The sequence below is a fragment of the Apis mellifera genome, linkage group LG9 (assembly GCF_003254395.2).
Source record: "Apis mellifera strain DH4 linkage group LG9, Amel_HAv3.1, whole genome shotgun sequence".
Lineage (NCBI taxonomy): Eukaryota > Metazoa > Arthropoda > Insecta > Hymenoptera > Apidae > Apis > Apis mellifera.
The window spans coordinates 3,997,278-4,023,703 of record NC_037646.1 but is presented as its reverse complement, the minus strand read 5'-3'; the positions used below and the strand labels follow the sequence as shown (position 1 = coordinate 4,023,703).

Sequence of the window (26,426 nt, the reverse complement as noted above, 5' to 3'; positions counted from 1 at the left end):
CTGCACGGTTTGATTCATTTCTGTGTCAAAAATATGACACTTTGGTCGCTGAAGATAAATCTGATGAAGATAGATTTAAATTATTTAAATATATTTGAAAATATAATAGAATATTTTTATTCTAATGATAAAATTTAATATTTAATAACATGGATTCAGATATAATCTTCATCTATCGATATGAAATAGATTGCTTTATGATTAAACAAAAAGTTAAAGATAATTTGAATGAACTATTGTCGAAAGCATACATTTCTGTCAATTAATGGCACTTCTAATCTTGCACGTTTCTCAATAGCAGTTGATGCATTATAAATCTATGGACGAGCGTTCATAATTGGCAACATGATAGGTTCATAACTCGCATTTCCGACGTTCAATAAATTTCCATCCATTTCCACAATTAAAGATGTCAAGAACAGAGGAAATTACCATTTTTCAAAAGAGAAGCAGTACTTACGAATAAATAATAAGATTATTAAAAATTAATGTTTTTAAAATATTCAATATTCGTTCAATTTTATATTTTGCAATATCTTGAAAATGGATATTAATTGCATAAATAATTATCAACATAAAAAATTTAATAACAAAACTTACCTATATTAAATCAAATTTATTAATCCAACACAGAATCTACTTTCATCTTGTTATTAAAATGATAAGAAAATATCTAAATTCAAATTAGTATAATCTCTATGTGAAACTCAATGAATTATTATCGAGGCAAGAAAATAATTATAACGATTCATAAAAGAAAAAAGAAAATAATTGAAATCTTCATTTTTTTCGATCCATTTTCATTATAAACATTTCACATCATAATACATTACATCTGTAATAAGCAAGGAAAAATGAAAATTGAATCATTATTAAAAACTTCAATAAAACTGACCGACGTACACAGAATATATCGAATATACACCGTTAAAAATTTATTCATTAAAATTTTTAATCAATTTCGAATTTGTATCTTGTTACCCCCAAAAATAAAAATTCTGTAGAAAAACTATTGATTAGTTTTCGTGAAGCGAATGTATCTCAATCTCGATGAAGACACGAACGTCGTCCAATTTCAGAAATTGACAGTAACAAGCGTCGCGGGTGTCTTTTAAAGGTAACAGTTTACGGCTATACGTCGTTTTACGAGTGGAGAGATACGTAACAATGCATCAGATCATCTTGGGAAGAGTTAAAATTTATTTCAAACAACTCGAGACTACTGCTTTTCACAGAGGTGTTCCATTGTAAAGAATTAATTAGAGACTGATTGCTATAATTGAATTAAGTGAAAACTTGAAATACAATTAAAGGATTCTTTACAAGATTCACATAAGGTCCATTATAACTTCATAATTTGATTAAATGTAAGAAGGTTTTATGTAAGATGATTATAGATAATACTTGCAGCATTTGCATAATAATATACAATGAAAATTTGGTAGGGAAAGTTATATTTTTCTGGATATTTAGATTAATAAAAATCATTCGACAATTCTAATGTTAAATAATTTAAAAAGTATAATTGATTCGTGGAAAAGTAAATTATAATTATAATCATTCTCTTCAGAATTCCTCCTATTTAAATTCCTTTAACGAATGAATTGAATCAGCTTAAACAATGCGTGCATCCAAATAATAAACATAATTGATGTGATATTCTGATTACAATCATAGAATGGAAATTCGAGAAAACATACATACAGACAAATATATATATTTACCACCAGTGAAAATTTTAATTAATAGAAACATTATATATATATATATATATATATATATATATATATACATAATCCTGCATTACAAAGGAAATTATAATTTTCTCCATTCCAGATTACTAACAAAGCTTTAATTATTCCAATATAAGACAGAAAGGTATATAAGTTTAATTAACTTTGATTAATGGCATTATAGTTTGTTCAGTGTTCATTAACGATTACCATTTATAATTTATTTTATCATGTTTACACAAATGCATCTTCATACGATAATTACACAATCATGCATGTTCTAATTCCTTTTGAATCTCGTGAATATTCAATAAAATCAAAATCCCACAAGTAAAATATCTACTCTGTTAAAAAATTTTTCTCTTATCTAATATTTTTTTATCTAAAAAATATTCCATCCATAAAATATCCTGAATAATAATATAACAATACACAGTAATTTCCTATATACGTTAAAACTTATCACTCTCTAATAACTCTAATTCTTAATCATTCCTTTCTACATTTATTATAGAATATACTGCACGATTGAAACGTTATGCAACGTCTATGTTCTACTCAACGTCATCGAAATTTCCCTGATAATTTTTCATCCTACATTATCGATCTATCATCACAGATATCTCGACTTCTTAGTAACCGACCCATTTAAAAAATGGCGATCGAGGCGGTTTCTCGTGCACTGTTTTCTAATTGCAACTGAAATATCCGAACCATTTAAAGAGGCCATTGTATTGATTATGGAAATGTAAGTTTCCGCTTGCCGACAATCCAATTCACGTGGAGGCTAGACGAGACGCATTAACTAAAACGAGTTCTTTCTCGTTCTCCCTTTCGAGAAGCATAATAGCCACGATGATAATCAACGTTAATTGTAGGGGTATTGATTGAACGTTAGGGTTTCCAGGCGCCGGAGAGATAGTGATACTATGAGCAGTATGCAAGATATCTCGATGATCTTCTTGAAGTCATTACGCGAGTATAAAGGGATTTCGCTTTCCGCTATATTGGCGATATGTAGAAGGCATATTGTGTGCAAACTCTTGATTGTGATAGAAATTTATAGGATCCTGAACTTTGTGAATGAAGTCTTTTTGCGAATGTGAATGGATCAACTGGTTTATTTTCAGTATGGATAATTGAAATATTAAAATTTGTTAAAGGTTGAAAATTTTTCTGGAATATCATAAAAGAGGTTTTATTATTTTTTAAGAAACGTGATTGATTATATAGAGTATTATAAATAATGAAGAAAAATATTTTGAACGAAAGTTAATTATTTTTCACGATGGAAAATTTATTATATATTTCGATGTTGAAAAAACTATTTTCCAAACAACTATTTTCGTTTAGTAAAATTTTAAAGTGAAATTCTTGGAAAATTTTTAATATTTAAATATGTAGCTTATTGAAACTTGATTATAATCTTTCTGTTTGAAACATTCTTTTCTCGTATTATTGAAAGAGCTTGAAAAATGGCGGACATTAAAACGAATATCCTCTATAATATATAAGACCTACGTGAAGTTATTGCGAAAGCTCGAGCCATTATAATATCTTTTCGTCTCCTCCAAAGATCGAGACAGAACGTATTAAGTCCAGAATATTTCATGCCTTTCCCACCTAAAACTCATTCTTCTCGACAATAAAGAACATCCTTGGCTATTTAAAAGCTATTTTCTCCAATTCATTACTATATCACGAGTATAGCTAAAATACCAGGCTATAATTTAACAATTGCGGGTAATTTTCTATCCTCACGATAATTCGACATGATTGCAACAATTCAAAAATTTATTTATATAACCAAAAACCGTTATGAGAAATAAATCTATCCAGAAAACGATCGTAACGCCGCATTTCTCTACTTCCAACTTATTGACAGACTAACGAAATTGTACGGTAGGATGGATCCTCGAAAGCTGTATATCGAAACAGTTAGTTCGCGTGGACAATAATTAGCTCTCGAGGGAAAACGATGAACGACGGGAAGTGCTTAATTGCTGACCTCGTAGACTGTTTCTGAAATTGGTGTTCCCGGCACCGCGCTAACGAGAAAATGAGAACTGATAGAGAATGAGCCACTAAACTTTGCCACTTCGAACTCCACGAGTTTATTCGCGCGAATCATTCCCTCGATTCGGTATTATTGCAAACCGGGATAAAAAATTTCCACGAATGACGAAGTTTTGTTAGGAGAGAAAGAAGGGAAATATTGAAAAAGTGTGTAGGAATCATTGTTGAAAAGCCAATTATAATAGATAAATTGGAATGGAATGGCGAAAGAATTGATTGGAGATTATGATACACGGATTAGAAAGTTGAGGGAATGTTAGAAAATATGTAAGATAAAACAGAAATATAGAAATAGAAAAAAATGGAGTGTAGCGTGTTATATTGGTTTATTTGCATTTTTGAATATCGATTCATTTAAAGGCAATTGAAAATTTGCGTAGGTAGGGTAATCGAACAAATGTAAATTGATATTGTTGATGAAGATTAATTTATGTAGTTACAGGGATTAAATAGTGAGAATATGAAACGAAGAACGACTTAAATAAATTTATATGCCGTGTTTAATACATTTGATAAGCTGAATTACGAAGTCAATTAATTCACAAGTTAATTAAACACGCGATATAATTACAGGTAACAACGCACAACAACAATATGTGATGAACATTTTAAAGAAAATAAATTCCCTTCTGGAAAGAGATAAACAAGTTGTGTTTTCTTAATTACTTCGTTCCATAATTATTGAAAGTTCAAAATCGACAAAAATATTTTGAAATGCAAACAAATTTAAGTTCATCTTGTAGTTAAACTACTTTATATTAAAGTGAAACAACTCAACCAAATATTGTAAACATTGTAAACACATCGTTCGTTAAAAACAAAAAATTCTATCATAAATTTCAACATCCGGTTTACAATTATTGTACAATACCATCTTACTAACCCAAAACGAAATAGATTTTACACTTCCCAGTCTCGTAATTCCGGAATCATTCGTGTTTCCCGACTTCAGCAGAAAATATTTGATTAAAAATTGCCGACTACGCTCGTACCTCGCAAGATAATTAACCCATCCTCGAATGCTTCGAACAAGATGGAAGGGAATAGAAGAGCTGGTCGAGAAAGGAACGTACCTATCCCCCTACGTGAAATCCTCCTACTCCAACGATCGTTAAACGCGCGGATGATGAAAGGAAAAAAAAGAAAAAAAAAATGTTAAAAATTTTCGACTACGTTAGACGATCGAAAGAAGAAGAAGAAGAAGAAGAAGACGAGGCAAACGTCCGCATTGTCCTGGATTTCCCCGAGATTGCATTTTCAAAAATAGGTTAGGGAATTAATCAGAAAGAGAAGAGAGAGAGAGAGAGAGAGATGGCACAGAAGTCAGCGGGGAATCGTGGAAACGGTCGTCTGCCCGGGTAACTTTTACCTCGAGGGACAAGAGATTAAACAGCCAGTAAGCCGAAATCATCGTTTCAAGGGGACATATTGAAGATCAGTCGCGCTGCTATCGGGGTCAATGCGGCACAAGTAATTTCTGGATTATATAGGCGGCTGTAATCCCTCCTGCCGGCGTAATAACATCGTTTCCCGTAGACCGTTACCCGACCCCTCGATTGTAACGTTGTTATTTATATATAACCACGATGAATTCCTCTAATATCGTATTTAGTTTCATCGGCACGCTTGGCCGCCTGTGAAATTTTAAGCGCGAGGAGGGACGTCACACGGGGTTGAAGAAGGCCACGATTCACGTGTCCTGTTACGAGTTTGTCGATCGGCAAAGGAACCACTTGACGAGGCGATAGCGATGTTCCATCGAGCCGTTCAGGTGGAACAGGTACGATTAAATTTTGAAAAATTGGATTGGAAAATATTTTTGTTCGAATGTATAATGTAAATTGGATTTTGTTGCGATGGAAATGAATTTATAAGGGATGAGATAAGAAAAAGAGATTTGTGATTACTTAATTATCCAATAATAAGTATTGGTTACATTTTAATAGAGAAATATTATCAATCTCTAATCTAATATCAAGATTTGAATTGAATTATGTTGAGTTATTGTATTTTAATAATTTAGAAATATGGTTCTATTAATATTAAAGGGATTAAAGTATTTTTAGATTATATATGAGTAGTGTGTGTGATTAATTTGTCTAATAATTTGACTATCTATTTCCAAAATTCGATTTGTATATTTGTGACGACCGGGCAAATACAAATCGATATATTAACGTAATTATAATTATGATTGGTGATTTGAAGGTTATGATGATCGACGGTAGTAAATCAATATTAACATAAATCGATAATTTGTTATATTATTATTTTAATTAGAATGAAATAGAACATTTTCTTTCCCTTATAAATTCCTATATTCAATTTAAAAAAAAGGGATATTAATTTATCTCTACATTATATTCAACAAGATTAATTTATTACTCACAAGTATAGAATTCCTATATTATATCCTCAATTAAAGAAATTTTAATTAAAATGAAATATAATATTTCCTTTTCCTATATTTCCTATATTCAATTAAAAAATAATAATAATAATCCTTCTACTTGTATTCGCAAGGTACTGTATTTTATTTCTTTCAATCAAAAAATTAAAATCTGAGAAAAAAAAAGTATTACCCTCTATAGAATTCTTGTGGATTATTGATGTCTTCTCCCTTGTGGGCATCACACCTCCAAACTGGAGGACTACTAAAATAAATTTATTCAAGACTTCGTGGTCGTTAAATTAATAAATTTCATTAAGGACATGATCGAAAACCTCTGACATCCATTAACCAGATGATCTATCTGATAAACTTTCCCTGTAGATGCGCAATTTATTTTGTCTACAATATAATCTTAAAGTACAATGAAGACTTATAATATATAATTCTTCATGGACTTAAAGATGAAGACGAACAGATTATAAATTACATGGCTTATAAGTTAAGCAACTTTATGTGCAATAGAAAAATTGCCCCAATAATTCCCAATAATTCATTCACGTTTCCGTGAACCTTCTGTGATAAAGGCGAAAAAAAAAAAGAAAAAGAAAAAGAATAACTTGAGTATAAAAAGTCATCAATTCAGGAAGCTTAATGTCTCTTTTCCATTCTCCCGCGAATCTATTCCATGACTCCATGGCTCTTTCTTTTTTCCACTCATTGTCAAAGGCGTCTCATCACCTTTTGTGCGATGGATATACGTGTATTATAGCGGCACGGCAGAGTTACTTATTACACGAGCAGTTAAAACGAAAAGAAGAGCGTTAACACGAGTGAACGACGTTACCAAAGGAGGGAAAAATTTTTTCCCTGCCGCTTAATTTTCCTTCGCGAACAAGTTCCACGGTTTTCCACGTTTTTCCACCGCGCGAACTCGATAAAGCAGATGCCTTTTCCTGCCTCGAAATCGGCTCGAACGAAAGAACAAAGCCGGCAAGAACAATAGACATTTCCTTTCCCTTTCCCTTTTTTTTTTTTTTTTTTTATCAATTAAGTTTACTAATAAAATGGAATTTTATATTGGACGAGCGGGCTGCCAGTTCGTCTCTCTAAACAGAATTATACCTTCTACAAATGAAGTATTCAACCGAGAGCAAAATTGAACGAACGAGTGACACACATTTCTCTATGGTTCTATTATTTCTTTGTTGAATCTTTAATTTATCAGTGTAACGAAATATTTACTTCTTTTTAATTTAACTTCTTTTGTCCTTATCAACTCATCGTTGATATAATAATACATATGGAATAAATAAGTAGACAACAAATATGATAAATATTTTGTTACGTACTAATTGTAGTAACACGCGTAGCATTATTCTTATTTTTCATTTAAAACGAAGAGATACAATTAAATAAATGAAAAAGAAATAAAGTAAAAAGAAAAAAAAATTGCTAAAGAGTAATTGCATGTGAAATAAAAATGGCTACACATGTTAAAAACTGAAAAGTTTTTATTGTATAATTTCCTTTTAATGTAAATTGTTATTTTATGTTAATTCTTATAGGAAAAATATCTTATCCCTATTAGCATTTATTGTGCAGCTTTGAAATGTTTTATTATATCTATTTTATGTACATGAAATTAATATTTAATTTCTAATATCATCTATTAAATTTTATCTCATTTTGAATTCTCAAAATAACATTAAGGAAAAAACAATTTGCTATATATCATGTATATCACGAATACTTTGATAAAATTTATGGTAAAATTACAATACTCCAAATATTTACAAAAGTATATAAGTTTAAATTTGAAGAAAATGCTAAAGAGTAATTTTTATTCTAATAATTAATTTTTAAAAATAGATAAGTACTTGAATTAGCCTAGAAGAAACTACAAATTCAGAATGCTAAAGTATTATTAGAAAAAACAAATAATTTTATTTGAAAAAATCAAACAAATTATATTTCTTTACATTTTTTAGAGAGAATCGAAATATGCAACTCTAATTAAAATTGGATAAATATATCAATAAAATGAAGAAAATTCATTCCTTAAATACTCTTGAAAATGAATTTTTTGCTTCGTCCCTTAAAGTCAATATACATCGAACTTGAATTTCGTAGATACTATGAACCAAAAGGTGCACAAGCAACGAACCATACTTCTTACACAATACCTATAAAGTATATCCTTTAGCAAGCTGTTCGGTGCATGGAAGTCGGCCATCGATTAAACCTTTTTGTGAAAGAAAAGAGAGAGAGAGAGAAAAAAAACAACGGATGAAAGGAGTGCAAACGAGCAAGACTAAACTACATCTGACGTGTATTAGATGTTTTCCTGGTATAAACTAACATGGTTATCTCCATTCTTCTCTATTTCAGATGAAAAGTCCTTTTATCTCGATGTTGTTATCTCGTTGCAACTTTTGTCTGTAGGCGTTTGTTACATTCTTAATAAGATCACGTAGCTCGAGTTCAAAATAAAGAGCGATGTAAGTCACTGGAACGTATTGACTGTTTGTTTTATACATATTTTTTTTTTATGGAGATATCTAAATATTTTATTTCTACATGCTGCTAATAATAGTTAGAATTTTAATATAAATATGAGAGTTAAAAGTGAGATGAGAATAAAATGCAAATTTGGATGATTTGTATAATAGAAAAATGTTTCTGTTTAATATCTATGTTTTTTTTTATATATATTTTATAAATAACAATAAACTTTCAATATATAAATTGAATAATAATGATAAAATTATTTATTTCTTTCATTTTATTTCATCTCGTTGAATTTAAAAAAAATTTTAGAATAAAAAATATTAGAATGAAAATTTTAAAAAAACTCGATTACCATTATAAATCTATTAATGGATTATAAAAGAAGATAATTATATATTAATACCAAATTTCAAAATGAAATTGTTATTTATTTACATATCTTAAAATCAATTATTATTCTAAATGGAAATTTATGATAATACAGTTACTTTGAATGAATGTCATTACAAAAACTGTATGTAATAACAGCGAGATAATAGAAAATTAATAACCGATTAAAATCACCGAGATTCTAAAAGTAATCTAAAATTTTTAAAAGATTGATCTTATAACAACAGAAAATCAATCTATATATTTTTATTATTTCAAATATATTATTTATTATACCGTAATTTTAGCTTAAATCAAAATAAAGACATCATTTAATTAAACTTGAATGAAAATATAATAGTCACGTTAAAAAAAGATAATTAGAGAAATTTTTATAAAAATTTTACCATAATAAAAAACGAAATATTTCAAACGAAACTTTAAATCGAGATTACGCTCGAAATTAAACTTGCTACAGTTTCATTGCTCCGTTACGGTTATGTGCAGTTACGGTTTCTTTGACTTACTAATATCCTGCGTGTGTGCCGAAATTTTCCACCCTTTTAGTTGTAAATTTTTTCGTTCTACTTGCTTTTTGCAATTTACGTTTATATTTATTAAATCTCGATTTAATTTTATATTTGTAATAAATTTCTGCACATATAAATATATCTTTTAAATTAAACTAGATTTATTTTTTTTTTTGGCATTTATGTTTCAATAAAAACAAATCAAAACATTTTAATTTCTGAATAATTCTAATGTTCAAAATTTAAAAACTTTAATTATCATCTTTGTATAAAATTCTCTTTTGTTTGAAAAAATTGTTAAACTTTTAAAATTTAACTTTTAAACTTTTAAAAGTATAATCAAGCATAGAAATATTCATAGAATTTTATGTCTTATATTTTATATTTTAATTAATTAGCTTCCATGTAGTGATTTTTTTATGAATGACAATGTAATATTTTACATCGAGACATATTATTTTATCATAAATTTTTTATAAATATTAAAAACACCAATTCCTTTGGTTCATACTTTCTATATTTATAAGTAATATAAAATTTAATATCTAATATATGTAATTTAACATTTAATGTTACATTCTTTGTACTTTAATTTATAACATGTAGGATTATTTTTTAATTAATTAATTAATGAATTGTTCTTTTTTAATTAAATTTTTACATATATAAACAATTATATCATAAGTATCATTTGTAATCCAATGAATTAATTAGGTGTTTGTCATTCTTATTCGCATTTCCCTAAACTAAATCGTTTCAAAAAATATACATTTATCTTTCAATTGCGAATAAACCGATGAATGAAATCCGCTTAGGATCTTAAAAGCACTTAATTATAGAGATATGCTCAATTACTCGTAATCTTGGATGATTCGAAGTTTGCTTTGAAAAGAAATATTTTCTTTTATTCGTTAGATTCCCTGATTGTTTGTAAATATCGTGTAATAAACGATATTTTAAAATCTTTCTTCTCTTTAGAGAATATCATGCTGTTTCTATTTCGAATATCTTAATTTTCATAAAATAAAGATATTTGTTTTAGAGGTTATGTCCAAACTTCTGATCGTATAATATTTCGTTGCATATAATGTTTCGTGATTTTGGTTCTATATGGAAATACGAATATTCTCCTGGATCAGATAAAGATAGTTTTGAATAGTTTTGACATTACACATATATGTACATATTTGGATATGTTTAACTACATAAAAGAAATTTAAAATTATAATTTCAATCGGATTAAATTAATCGATTATATGGCGAAATAATAATAAGAAAAATAAAATTTAAAATTTGAAAAAATCAAAAATATATATTATTAAGAATTAAATTAAAAATAATCTATATTTTGTATTATATCGATATCATTGCAAAATATTTTTCCATAGATATATACAATCATTACTAGCACTATAATTACTAGTATCAATCCTTTGAACCTATACATATACTAATGAAATATGGCCAACAAGAAATACCGTCAGAGCAATTATGTTCATATTATAGATAATTACACAATATCAACTAATCATTCTCCATCGAAACGTTTTTATTACATCCACGTATTACAACGTATCAATCGAAAAATTATTCCCAACTATCGAAACTTTTTTCCTCTCGTTCATAAACTCGTCGTTCCAAAAATAAATATCTCAAAAACTATCAATCCCATCCCATAACTCGCGTCCAATAAATAATTCTTCAATTCTCGCCTAGTTGTTTCTCAAACAACTGTAATCTCGCTTACATAACCTATAAAACGCTACACAACTCTTACTCGCTTAAAGTCAATCTCGAATTTTCAATCACCCTGTGTACATACACGTGAAATATCGAAAGTAGCATTCATCCAATCCCGATATCGCGCACGATAAAGCGATCCATCCTGTAAGCAAATGGCGCACCGCAAACCATTATCGTCGCAGCGAAGCCCGAGATCAAGCACGCGTCCCAATCATTTCCCCTATATTATTAACCCTTCATTGATGCGCCATCCTCCCCCGTTGATATATTGTTGGATACGCATCAATGACGTAGCTACAGAACGGGTTGAAGCAAGGGGATATCAGTTGGAATTGGAACGCGAAACGTTATCGCGTTTCGCTGTAGGGAAAGATATTTCGGGGAGATCAGCGGCTTAAATCGGCGCTCGATATCGATCGCCACGTCCACGTCCCGTTCCGCACATGGTATTTGCATGTCAGAGCGAATCCCCCTACGACGAGATGCTACCTGAACAGCGCATACGATATCCATCCGCCCCGAAAATCGGCGAAACTCGTGAAATCGGTACGCCATCCCTTCCCTCCTTCCCTTCCCTTCCCCTCTCCCCACTCTGGCTGCGTTTTGTATGTCGGGCACGTAAGCGTGGGCGACACGAGGGGGAGGGGACGTAAGCGCGCCACTGTGTGTTCTTTTTCAGGATCGACCGAAGAAATAGGAAGGACGCGAATGGGAGCAAATTCAGACGTTACTTGGTAAAACTCTTGATAGATAGATAGAACGTCTTCGATGGAGTTAAAATCCGGCCATCGTTGGGGAGGAAGGGAGGGAGGAAGGAAGGGAGGGATGAAGTGATTGTGAAACTAAGTCGAGGACTTAGAGGGGAGGGGGATGATTTTTTCGATGGAAATGTATGTTCCATCGAAAGGGAGGGAGGGATAATGTTATTTTTTAGGAAGATTGAATGGGTATGGATGCACAGTGTGGGAAATATGAGAAAATAGGTTGAATTTTTATAATCTTCTATACATATTGATCTTATATCGTATGATTCTTATTGGTAAGATATCCGATATGTTTTTTATATCGAATTTGATAAGATGAAATAAGGGGAAATTGGATTTATGATTATGTGACATTTCATATTTTCATCTTGATCTTTTCTGCTTCGTTTAAAACTAATTTTTGTACGAGAGATTTTTTTTTCTGCTAATGTTTATTACTACAATTTTTTTGATCGAGCCCGAGAAAGAAGAAGTTAAACTTCAATTTTTGAAAGATCGACCGAAAGGAAAAACGATAAGAGCAATTTCGTGTCGGTTTAAATAAGGAAAAGTTTTTTAATAATTCGTGGACTTGTGAACCCGCAAGTAGAACGTAATCTTGGCTTTATTTCTTAATGAACATGGCTATAAAAGTTACTCGAGTTTGATCGATATTATATGTGACAGAACATCGATAGATTGTTTGCTTCCAATCATCGATAAGTTAAGTTGTAAGAAAGATAAAAAAAGATATTTTCGTTTTAAAACTTAATTCTCGGTAGATTTAAGATTATTGCGTATACTTTTGATAAATGTGTGTTATCGCGTGACATCAATTATCGACGACGACACACGGATAAAATACGATGAAAATGAAATGAAACGTGAAAACAGAGAATTTTATGAAATTCACCCCTGTAAAACAAACAAAGGAAAACTAAAATTGAACAAAATACAATTTGTTATTATTGAAAATACTTCAATATCAATATTTTTCTATTTTTTAACAAATGAAAGAGCGCGTTAGAATAACGTTTGATACCGTTATAAATATGAAGTAAATTCTTTTGATTATTGAATACATCGAAATAAAAAAAAAAAAAAGATACGATACATAAATTTTATACAATGAAAAAATCGATGCGATCATTCAATAATCTACGATTAAAATATCTTCAATTAAATATAAACTAAACGAAACAATGATATCCCAAAAATCTTTCCATCAATTAATTGCAGACAGATCTTAAGAAAGGAAATATTTCATCTCTCCCTAAAATTATCCTAATTCTAAAACAAATAGGAACGAAAAATTACATTCCATTAGACTCCTGCGACACAAAAGCTATTTCGAATGCTATCTCTTAAGTATTCTAATTCCGTTGAACCGTTTAATTAAACCTCTACACGTAATTCTCAAGTAGCCAATCTCAGCATCACTCTCCGCACCATTTCCAACGTGGTAAATGCATCTAGCATCTATCCTGATAGATAGATCCGTTTAACCAATCCTCTTCTTTGCAGCCACTGTCGCAAACGGTATCACCGCTAACTTGGTAATCTTATTTAAGAATACCTCAAAGGAAATGAGACGTATAAAAGAAACTAATTACGCCTGGGCAGCATGAATCTGACGCTAAATATTGAAAACATTCATAAAGAAGCAACGAATCCACGGTATTGTCCCATTTTCAAGGTAAATGATATTGTTGACTAAAAACAAGGAAAGATTTCTTTGGCTGGACAATTATTCTCGAGGTAAAAATTATTTTCATCGTTGGCAAGATTTTTTTCTTTTTTTTCTTTTTTAATTTTTGTATAAGAAGAGAAAGGAGAAATTTATTTCCTTCGCGATTATTCACGCGCAAAAAATTTATTTCCTTTATGCATTAGGATTTAAATTATAATGATAATTTTGTTGCGAATTATCTTCGTTGTATTTAATTAAACTGTTACAGAAAAAAATTGGAACTAAAACTTTTTACGTTGAATATTTTATGTTGAATAATAGATATATATATATATATAAATATATCTCGTGCAGAAACGAGAAGATTTTCTTGGTTTTCTTTTTTTATAGAAGATATCTCGCAACCGTATATATCCGTGTACCATTTACAAGTTTCTGAATAGATATCGATGATATCGTCATGACGAGACTAAATTTACGAACCAGCGAACGGAATGCATAATGAAGTAACTTTTATATATTTCGAAAAATGGTTTTCAGCAGGACAGTCGTGCTGAAATTCACGATGGAAATATGTCTCTCTCCGTTTGCTTTCTTGTTGAATACATATTCTCTGTCCCACTAGTTACATAAATTTCGAAAATGCATAAAATTTTTTACATGTATGAATTTCACTCGGCACGATATAGGTAAAATCTGGTTGGCTACACATTGAAACGTAAAGAACTATTATATCAAACTATTTTTTTCTTCCATCTATCTCCAAAATAAAACACATTTCGTTATCGTTAATAAAATTATCCGCAATACAATAAACATCTCCGATTATTATAAGAAAAACTCGAATATTCGAAAGAGAATACATCCAAGGTTTCTATCAACAGATTTACACATGTATCTATTATCATATCAAAGAAAATGTGATGGAAAAGGTACACAAACATTTCTTAAGCTCGAAAGACAATACCTCCAAGATTTCTTTACGACAGAACATGACTCCATTATCATACCAAAGAAAGTCTGATAGAGAAAGTGCTCAAACATTTTTTAAACCAAAAGACAACGCTTCCTTCCATCTTCAAATCAAACCTATCATCCTACCAAGAAAATTCAAAGAAGAAAACATTTGAAACATTCCTCAAACTATTCAAAGAACAATATTTCCAAGGATTTCGTCTTTAACAGATACCTATTCATCACCCTCAAGAATTTAACAGAAATAAATATATCCACCAAAAGAATTCTAACATTTCGTAAGCCATTGAAAGAACGACGATTCCAAGATTCCTATCTCCAACGATAGACGTATGCATCCATCGCCACTGGGCGAAAGAGATTGCGGGCTTACCTGATGTTGCGAATGATAATCCACAGCACCATTGGGGAATCTATATCGGAAAGGGCTGTGCACGGGGCAGTTGACGCGAAAGGGGCTTTCGCTGGGCAACCTTGGCGGTGGATGGGAATGCGGACCATAGATGACACAGTCCATCGGCATGGGTCTTCCGGGCGCGTGATCGAGAGGCCGGCAGGAATAGTTGACGGGTGGCGGGCGGACAGGCGGATGCTCGATCGGCCGACAAGGCGGCTGCTCGATCGGCGGCCTGCCGGGATGCTGCTGCTCGTGGAAGCGGTGCTCCAGCATCCGCGATACGTGCTCCACGGATCTGCACCCGTGGTCGTGCATTCGTGCGCCAAAGTGGTGATCGTGAATGTAACTCGCGTGATCCTTCAGTCTGCACGGGTGCTCTATCGCGCGCAACGCGTGATGCTCGACCCCGGCGGCCCTCATCGGCGTGGAAGACATGGATGAGGACGGGGCCGGATGCTCGACGCTCGATCGCGGCTGTTCCGTGCGTATCTGTTGCTCCATAGGCCTTGCCATCCCCTCCAGCGATCTGCTCGATTGATGATGATCGACGGTTGCTCGCATCGGATCGGCCGACGGCTGCCTTATCACCGAGTCGATCGATCTCATCGACTCCATCGACCTCATCGCCTCGGTCGAGCGCATGCTGTGCTCGATCGGCCGCATAGGCGACGGATCGGTCGATCTGCACGGTCTGCTCCAGCATCGCGGTATGGTGTTCGCCCCGTCGCTCATATTCCCCCCGTTCCCACTCCCGGCGACACCTCGATCGGTAACACTGCCGACACCATGACCTTGAGCCGGCCAACCGACCGCGTACGGATCCATTTCCATCCCGCGGAGAGCTGGGTGTACAGCCTCTCGCCCCCTTATTAGGATCTATCTCGCCACATGGTTCCGACGAGTACCGGTGCCGAGTATATTCTCGCGTTCATGCTGGCCGACGCACGCCACTGACAAACGCGCACTTGTACACACTAAAAGAGGACGAAGAGGAACCGCACACGCGATTTAATTCACGCGATACTATATAAAATTACCGGGGGAGACGTACGTAATAGGAGGAAGAAGAAAAACACGAACGAGGGGAGAACGAGGAGAGAAACGAAACGAGGAGAGAGAGAAATAAAAAAAAAAGGGGGAGGAACGCGTTGTCACTCGGAGGTAAGGAATGGAAGAAGGGAAGAGACGTTTGAACGAGGAAAAAAGCCGTATGCGAGTGCGGCAGCAATCGGAAGGCGACGCATCGCGATGCTGCGCTCCCTAGCACTGAGCCTCGCGGCCTCGACTGCCGCGCAGTTCCTCCACGCAAACCAACCAACCGACCCTCCATCCACCCACCACCTCACCCTTCCACTACCTCGTCCCCATCCCCAGCCGTCCCCGTATCGCTACCCCTCGCGCCGCCAGTAATGCCTCTCCTTCATCCCTCTGGACCGCAACGTTCGCCCACATCCCCTCCTCTGCCCTTCTCCCTTCGTCTACTAACCACCCCTCACTCTCCCCCACTCAATCGCTATACTCTTGTCCTTTTCCTTCTTCCTTTCTCATGGACAATCTCCGGCTCCATCCTCGGATTCGCACACTTTTTCCCATTCGGTTTTCCTCTCTCCTTGTCCCTTTCCTATTTATAGCACGGACTCTTTTCAATGTTTCTTCTTCCCTTTCTTCTTTTGTCTCTTTCCAAATCGAGCAAGATTTTTCCTTCGCGACAAAATAATTCGACGCTCATTCCGAGGAAGATTAACTTCACTCGTTCATTTCGAAGAAGGAGGTTTCCCAGGTTTGGTTTGGCAGAATTTCTTCCACGTTGAAAGAGAGTGGGAGGGGACGAAAATTGGAGTGTCGTGTTGAAACCGCGTGAATGAAAAACACAATCGATTTCTCCACGCTGGGTGGACTCTCGTGATACAGCATCATCGTATTGTGCATATAGTAACCTCGTTTCTCTCTCTCTCTTTCTCTCGGTTACATTCGGAATTGACCCGATATCTCTAAAGCGGGCTGATTATGTTCAAGTGTTTGAATTCGATTATAGCATCCGTATATTGCCGTGTGTTCCAGGAAGAACAAGCGCATCGCCATTGTTTTCCTCGATAAAGAACAAATAGGCCGTGCTTACACCCGCTATGCTAATGGATACAGATTGTTTCCATAGTTTGTATTCCTTTCCCTCAAGTGTGAATCGACCGAAGTGAAGTTTGTGGATCGTAATCAATTTTGCAAAAGTTATCGCTGCGTACAGCGATACAACGTATGCATTGATACACCCGACAAATGCTGTACACCGTCGAGCATAATAGAATTTTCTTAAATAATTAATACTCGCGTGATCCCTCTTGATGAACTGCAGTCCGCGAAATTTGCTTTACAAATTTATTCCATACTGTTTTCCATCGTTTCGAAATTTTTTTACGCTAATTTCTTACTTTGGAAATATTTCTTCGAGAAAAGGAATTTATCTTCGATAAAATTTCACGAAACGAAATGTAATAATTTAGAGAAGAAATAAGTTGAGAGCTGAATTCTCTGTACAATTCTATACAAAATTACGAACGTCTTCTTCTTCTTCTTCATTGTTCCTTCTTTAGATTTCACTTTATCTAGAGTTCTTTTCAAAAAGTAACCCGGACACACTTTTCAAAAGATAAAAATTTCTAAAGGGAGTCGGTTAAACAAACGTCATCGATCATAAATTGTGCCAAGTCAGATCGAAGAATAATCCTACTTCCACTCCATCTTTTTCAACCTACACACACATACACACACGTATATTCTATTTATGAACGGATCGTTTGGTCGTTAAGATTTCTCAACACTTGTTGCCTATCTTCATCGATCCATCTTTAATCGCTTTCTCAATTCGATCAGCTGCGAGACAGATAAAGCACGATCCGTTAAGATATAGATCGCTTTAATCTATCCATCCGATCGCGTTACTCAAAATGGAAGCTGTGTCTAATACGAAAAAGGTTTTCGTTCAACAACTTCAACGTTGGATTATATAACACGTTATCAGTCAACGTCGAACCAAAAACGGATGGGATCTAGCTAATTTCCCTTAATCAGATACTACCATCGTTTCTATTTTTCATCATCGTCGTCGGTCTCTCGTTTATTCGTTCGTGTTCCGCTCGTAAAGTTTAGGAGCGAATGTTGACCTACATTATTCTCAACATTTCCAGGACACGGTTCCCGAGTTTCACGCTCGTGAAACCAAACAGCTTTCCCAGGACCTGTGTACAATCCGTGTTCCTTGGTTTCGTTGCTGACGAAACGCATTGAAACAATTCTCAATTTATTACCTTGGATTTACCTTGGACCAGTTTCCCTGGTGCTGGTTACACGTGTTGTGCACGAGAAAAAGGAGGGAAGGAGAGGGGACAAAAATTGGCATCCTCGTCGTTTCACTAGGTTTTCGACACTTGAGGAGGTATGGATGGTCTTCGAGTTTCGAGCACCCTTAAAGGACGATCGAACGAGTATTGTGCTCACATTCACGAAGGAACATTGTGCGCGTTTCGAGATGCCGGTCCCATTGTTGCCGACGGATCTTTAAAAATGTCACCATTGTTGATGTTTTCGGCCGCGAGAAACTAAACACCCCTCCTCCTCCTCCTGAAAACGTGTATTTTCATTTTAAAGTGCACTTTCGTATTCTTCTTCCAGTTGTTTCCTTCGATATACGAAGATATACGAAACGAAGATAGACTATTTTCCTGTTACTCTTTTTTTCTTTTTTTTTTTTCTCTCCACTTTTTTTCCAAGAGAGATATCGCACAGAGATATCTATCTATGCATGGATGTGCGAATAGTTCTATCGTGAGGTTAGATCTGCGCATAAATCGATATCTACGGTAGACTTAATAGCACCAACTTTGAAATGTATGAATCGTGATAGTAGTCTCTCTGTTGTTTTTCAAAAATTATTCAGTAGAATTGTTGTTTGGTTTCGTCGTTCAATTTACTGTGCGTATTTACAATCTTAAAATTTTATTTCTTTGCAGGATTAATTAGCAGCTTGTTTGATTAAGTTGTTCAAGCTCAGAGACGACAAATTCTTTCTCATCCGTTCTCACGTTCGCAGATTAATGGGAGGGGGGGATTTTTTTTTTCTTTTTTTCTGTACCTCGTTGCACGCGTTTTTTTTCTTTTTTTCAAAAGATATATGCGCATCTTTTTATGCGTGCATATCTCTGGTTACAACTAGCTTATATTTCATGGCTAATGTATCCAGATTTATTAATTTCAAGCGTGTTTGCGCGTACATCGATTTCTTTTTTTTTTGTTTCTTTTCAGAGAAATTTCGAAGATACATATTCGTAAAAAGAGAGTGTATAGTAATAATATAATAATTTGTTCGATTTATCGTCTTCATAATTATAATTATAATATGTTGGCTCTTGTAGTTATCGTAAAAATTGACTTTTTACGATTATTACGACGCTAAGTTTTCTCGCACAGTTATCGAAAGGGTAACGTGGAACTTTAGTGCAAAGTCATTTACGCCCATCTATACTTGTTGGAAGAAGATACAATATTTACGGAGACATTAACATCACTCTCGATGCTGTATCACGAGCATTATAAAGATCCACTATTTATGTCACGGTAAACACACTTTCACCGTCGTTAATGTCATTTGAGAACAACCTTAAACGATTTGTAACGATACTCTTTAAACGTAAATGCGGAAATGGCAGAAGCTGTTACAAAAGGTCATGTTTTATTAAGATTTGATTCACTTTAGCACTCGATACTTTTTAAGAAATCATAAATTATATGCCAATCATGTTCACAAGATGCACAAATTGTCGACAATTTTATATTTTACTAATTACTTTCTAGAAGAAACTGTAATACAACAATAGAAATTCTACAATGTAAATCTTTCATCGCAAGAAATAATTTTTACAAAGTTATTTTCGTTGAATTCGTTGATTAATGAAAGTAAAAACTAAAAACGAAAATATGTAATTATCTTATTACTAAAAACAAATAAAAAGGATAATATAATTTTTTTCCTTAAAGTGGTGCAATGTTTGGAAAAACCTTTAAAAACGATAAATTTCAGATGTTCTTTCCTACGTGCTAACGAGAGAAGTTTCGCGCACAGCACACGTAGAAAGCATAAATCCAGATTTTTGAAAGAGCGAACTGGCCCCACATCCTAAACGATTCTTTTCAATTCTCGTTTACGCTATATCTCGTCGGTTACGAGTGTTTCCCTTCTCTCTTTTCCGCGTCGAGATCGTTCGGGAGAATATTAAATTCTCGGAAACGCGATTTCAATCAATGAAAGAGAACCGATGAAACGAACAATGTTTCGTGAAAATCTTCAAGGATCAAGAAAAGGTAAGTATTTCCATTTCATAATACGATATTTTCCCTTTATGTGAATACGTATAAGAAAGATATGTCTATTGATCTCAAAATGGAAATGGAATACAAAATCGAACAGATTATTTAAATCTTTTTTGTTAGGAAGTCGAAATTATGGTAATAAAAATTACAACTGCGTTTAAAATACAATGTAAATCGTCATTTAATTGTCGTTACTTACGAAAGTTTTATCTTAGTCATACTTTCTTAATTGCTTAAGTTTAAAAACAAGAAGCTAAGCAAGCAAACAGGTGTGTATTTAGCTAGTAATTACCTAACTTAACTACTTATTTGAATTTTCGGTGATCTAATCTGTTCTGTTAACATAACATACAATCTTACTTTATTACACTGTTAACAAACATTGTCACATGTATATTCTACTTTGAAACTTTAATTCGCTAATAATGATTAAAACTATTTTTGTTCCCTATGATTTCTATATTTTATGATATTTTTTAGTATTTTATTTTCCAAGTATATAAAATTAATATTAATATATTTTATATAGAAGGAGAAATAATATCCGTTTCGGTCAATTAAACTTGATCGTGACTTTTATACGACCACCAAATGTTTCTTTAAAATTCAAGTCAGTGAACTGAATCTACTATAGATATATTGCAGTTCGTTTAAAATCAATTGGTCGCTCAAGGCCATTAAGAAATGAATCCTACCACGTCGTTTTGCCAGACTATTACTCTATCTTTCTACTTTTTATTTTATGTTTTACTCCTATTCTATACTTCGTTTTATAGAAAGAGTACAAAGCTATAATACCTTTTATTCTTTATCTTTTTATTTAAAATATAATACAAGACAGATCGAGAAATTGTAAAGGAAGAGATCCTTTGTTAATTAATTTTAACTTTCTACAATGTTTTAAACATTATATTTCGTTTTACGTAATTTTTTTTTTATGTAAATTTAACGAATATACATATATGCATTCTTGATTACAAAATGAACATAAAAATAGATCCATCTATTTCTATCTTCATCTATTAAATTCTCTGTATTATTCAAATCATTAACACGTCGTTTCTGAAATTCATCGAATATGAAACAATCGATCACCTATTCCACAGATAAAAAAAGGAAATTAAGAATAATTATAAATGCGTCTAAAATATCTACATATGTATATATTTTAATAAATCCTTCATCAAAATCACTAATTAACCTTTCCATCAATTATCTCACCCCCTCTTTGATCCATCCACGTTTTAAAACTTTCATCACTGAAATTTCCATACAACTTTCCATATTGTATCGCCTCTAAATATGCAAATTATTTTTAATCCTGCGCGCACGGTAGAAAGCAATACAAAAGAGCGTTGAAAGTAATAGTTCTCATTCAAATCGACGAATCCATTATCTCTCGTTCCGAAACAGGTCGTCGTGCACTACTGTGTACGCAAAATATAGAAATAGAAATAAATTTATTCTTCTGTCAATGGCGGGGGAAATTGTTCGGTTAAGAGAAAACGATAGCGCGGGAAACGGAAGCAGAAAATGTCGTCCACTGTGCAAACTGAGAACAGTTTGGTGTGGTAAACCCAAACTTTGGTTTAAGATGCCAAACTTTGTCAATTTACTCTATGCGTTTGAATGAGAAATGGTATTATAAATATATCCTTTTGGATATTTTATTTTTTGTTTTCTTTTAATATAAAAAAATAATCTATATATATGAAAGGGATTAAGAGATTATTCTACAAAAGAAATTTTATCATACGTTTTGCAAGGCAACGAGGCAATCTTTGCAAACTGAAAATGTCAATATAAACATGTGATACGTTTATGTATGATATGTGTCGTCTCTTGAGAATCGAGTAAAACACTATCTCTCAAAGGGGATTTACAGGGCATGTTAAGAGGAGGAGTGTAAGAAGCAAGTTAACTTTGTAAGCAATCTCAGAAGAAAGAAGTTTTCTTAGGAAAGAAGATCTTTGTTATCAAGAGGATGGATGTTCTTCTCTCTTTTTTCAAGTTAATTTTCATTATCTCGTGTGATGTAAAACCTACGTAGAAACGAAAATTTCATGAAAACTTCTTTCTAATTAGCGCCTTTATAAAATTGTTAGCTTTTTATAATATCAAAAAAGGAATGATATTGATTAAAAAATTCTTTTTAATTAAAATGCACTTTTGATACAAATATAAGAAATATTTTTAATATATAATGGTAGAGAAAATTTTTATTTTAAAAAATTAATATTCCAATTTCGAAAAATCTATCTCCTTTAGTTTTATCTGAAATAAAGATTCCAAATTTCGCGATTTTTTTATTGATATTAATCTCAAATGAATTATATAATATAACGAAATTGAAAATTACACTAAAATGCATTTCTATAGATATCTTTTTCGAATTTTTAGAAATATTTTTTTCCAAATCTCTGCGATTCATTGATAAAAAAATTTCCGCTAACCTTAAAACGGACAGAAAATTCGAGTAACGCGTTAAAAATAGCGTAGCGGGCTATTTCAATTTTTCTAACCGTTCCGTTGTCAATCCACACTATTCGCGAATTCGAAAGACTTTCTGCGTAAATTGAAATTTCAATTTAGACGAAACGTATTGGCGCGGCTATTTCACGCAATGAATCGCGCGGATGAAAATTGTTTCCCGCGTTAATCGATATCTGGTGAAAACTGGGAAATCGACAATGCTAAGGGATAATCGCGATATGCGTTTATGCTCATGAAATTGATACCTCATTTGTCATGCTTTTGAAAACATCGAAATTTTAACGATACGCGTGTTAAAAGATTTGCTTTTCATGCATATGCAGTTTTGTTGCTAAAAATCAATGCGATTGGCGTGTAGGCGTTAATCGTGCGATTACGATAGCTCACTGAAACGAGAATACATGTGAATATTGAATCGAAGGGGGTATATAAATTGTGGGAATATGTATAATCGCGCGATATTTATTGCGTATTCACGTTGAAAATCATCCGCGTTTATCAAAATATATTGTCATATAAATCGATGATGGCAGTTGTAATTTTATTTTTCTTTATTATTATTATTATTGTTGTTGTTGTTATTATTATTATTGGATACTATTAAATGCTTTATAAAACCTGATAGACTATCTCTTAGACAATCTCTTTTATATTGACGTATTAACACTGATATGAATTTTTTTTTTATGGAAAATCATGAGATTCTATCGTTTTTTTTTTTATTAGAAGAAAGTAGTTAAAAAAGCTCCCATTTAATTTATAAAAAAATTGCTTTTTGAAATTTTCTCAAAAATTTTTTTATACTTAATTGACATAAACTTTTTACATTTGTTTCAATTTTTTTTAATCTGGAATTAATATTGCATTAAATATTTCATTATTTAATATTATTTAATAGCATATTTACATTATTTTGTCAATTTCTTTGATGAACTTTAATAAATTAAAAGATTTTTTTCACTACTGGTATTTTTAAATAAAATTTAAATTATAAGTTTCATTACCTATATAAGAGAGAATCTATCAGCAAAAAATTGAGAATACATTAATTCATGATTTATGAATTTAAAATTGATAATAAAATAGTAAAATAATGTTTATGGAGATAATATAATTATTTTTATACGCTATTAAACTTTCCTATAAATAAGTAAATCAAGGAGATAAAAAAACATGAATTAATTTAATTTTTTGATAAAAAAATATTTAAAAAAAGTTCTGCTTCCCTGAATTTTATATTATAAGAAATTAGCACGAACTTTTTCTAATATATAACGTGGTTGAAATGGATAATAACTATATCTGTTATCAAATTTTCCTAATTTTCACCAAAAATTTTAGATTTAATCTTTAATTCTACGAATGTATCTACAATCATAAGATTCAAATGCTAATGTAAGAGAATTTAAAATTAAATTCAAGATATGGAAATGTTGTACAGATGCTAGAGAAAGAATGATAATAATATGTTAATGTATGCAAAAGACGAAAGAGAAAGGAAAATTTGTAGGATAGAAATTTCTGTTGAAGAAGAGAACTCGGGACTTCGTCGATTAAATTTAAGTTTACGTTTATATTGATTGTGATTATTCACTTATAAAAATACTTGTTAAAGTACTTTCTAAAGTAATAAATATTCTAGATAATTCATCGATTCTTTTCTAAATTATAGATATTTTTCCTGGAAGAATAAAATAAAGATTGCTAGAAACCTTGCAATGTATGATTTATGGTTAAAATTATTTTAGAAAATTCTGAGCTTACTTTAAATTTTTCTGCACAAAAAATAAAATGGAAGAGAATTTGCAGTACATGTATTACGTGAATGCCATAAATGAACATCTTGACATAGAATAAAATCATCAGAATAAAAATTTAAAAAATTCGTATGTTTTTACCTGATTCTCTGTCTATAACCCAATCAATACGATTATAATATATTGAATTACGATCATACACTATTGATATTCAATTGTTTTTATCTAAATAATTTAAAAACATTTCATTTCACAAAAGAAACTGAATTTTACAAATGTCTGAATTATAATAATAATTATTTGTTTATTACTTTCTAACTAAAAGTAATGAATTAATGAAAAATATACTTTCTTTTTCAATTGCTTCTAATAATATTGATTCTTTAATAAAAATTATATACATAGAGACTTACCTCCTCGAGACATGTTAATTACCGGAGAAGAGAAACTGGATAACAATTATTGAAACCACTTACCTGAAACATAAAAACAGAGAAAATGTTTTAAAACTGTTCTAATTGTATATTTATTCTATTGAATTAAACATATATTATATTAAATAAATATAATTTTAACCATAAAATAAATAAATAAAACCATTAATTTCATATTCATATTATTCTATACAATTATGAAATAATTCATGATTCTAGTAATTATCTAATACTTACGTTCAAAATAATTATATTTAATAAATATTTAATATAAGTTTTATTCATAAATATAATATATATTATTCTGTTCATATTAATTTCATATGAACAGAATAATCTCTGAACTTCTTTTTTTATTATTATTATTATTATTATTATAACATATGTAAATATTCAAACAACAATATACCATACAAATTTATATTTCATTTCACATTATTAATATTCATAATTATACCAAAACGTTTAATACCTATATATATACATCCACCATTCTTTCTTATTTGTTCCATATATTTTTAAACTTCAATTTTAAAATTATTATACAATACCATATCAGCACAATATAATAAATCTGAAATAAATCCATAAGTCGTTATATAATTATGATATATTTCCTCATTAATGTATTTTAAAGGAACATCATATCGTATAACAGAGTAGAAGGAATAAACAATGCGATCCTCTACAACCATCCTTGTTTTAATGCTCTCCAATCCAGTGAAAGCTATCGTATGCTCACAAAGGGATCCAATATTTCGAACGAAGCTAATTTTGTGGAGTAGAAAGCCGGATAACGATACGACACAACCGACCCTGTTCGTTCGAAAGGACTTAAGGACTATTTGATATTCAAGGACAGACCTGCACCGCGTTTTGATATTCGTTACGTGAAATATACTCAGATATGGCATTATATCGTTTCGGCGACTGGCACATAAGCCATTCACAACATATTGCGTAAACGCGACCTGCGCTTCCCTAGAAATTCAACGAGCATCTAAATGTCACTATTATGAGCACATTCATTCCTGTTATAACTGTATTTAAAAGATAATGATTCACGCGTTAATTCATGCTATTTTGAATTTACAATGAGGCCTTTGTCTCTTGAATTATTTTTAAGATAAACGATTTTTTTTTTTTTATTTTGTTAATGTGCGAGATGAAAATGTTTAAGTTAAATTGCTATCTTCTTGAAGGATAAAATTGTCGCGACATTTGT

At 32.0% G+C, this 26,426-nt stretch overlaps 1 protein-coding gene across 13 annotated transcripts in view; it reads right to left on the bottom strand.

Moving 5' to 3' along the window:
* Nucleotides 1-26,426, bottom strand: part of LOC411347 (peripheral plasma membrane protein CASK) — a 258,807-nt gene that overhangs the window by 128,602 nt on the left and 103,779 nt on the right. The window contains exon 1 of one of the 13 annotated variants that reach the window (XM_006559927.3): nucleotides 15,133-16,451. The exons of the other annotated variants lie outside the window; for them this stretch is intronic. Coding sequence (XP_006559990.1) covers nucleotides 15,133-15,987 — 855 coding nt within the window. The 5' untranslated portion in view covers nucleotides 15,988-16,451. Of the gene's footprint in view, nucleotides 1-15,132; nucleotides 16,452-26,426 lie in introns of those variants that run through there. 13 annotated transcript variants of the gene reach the window in all.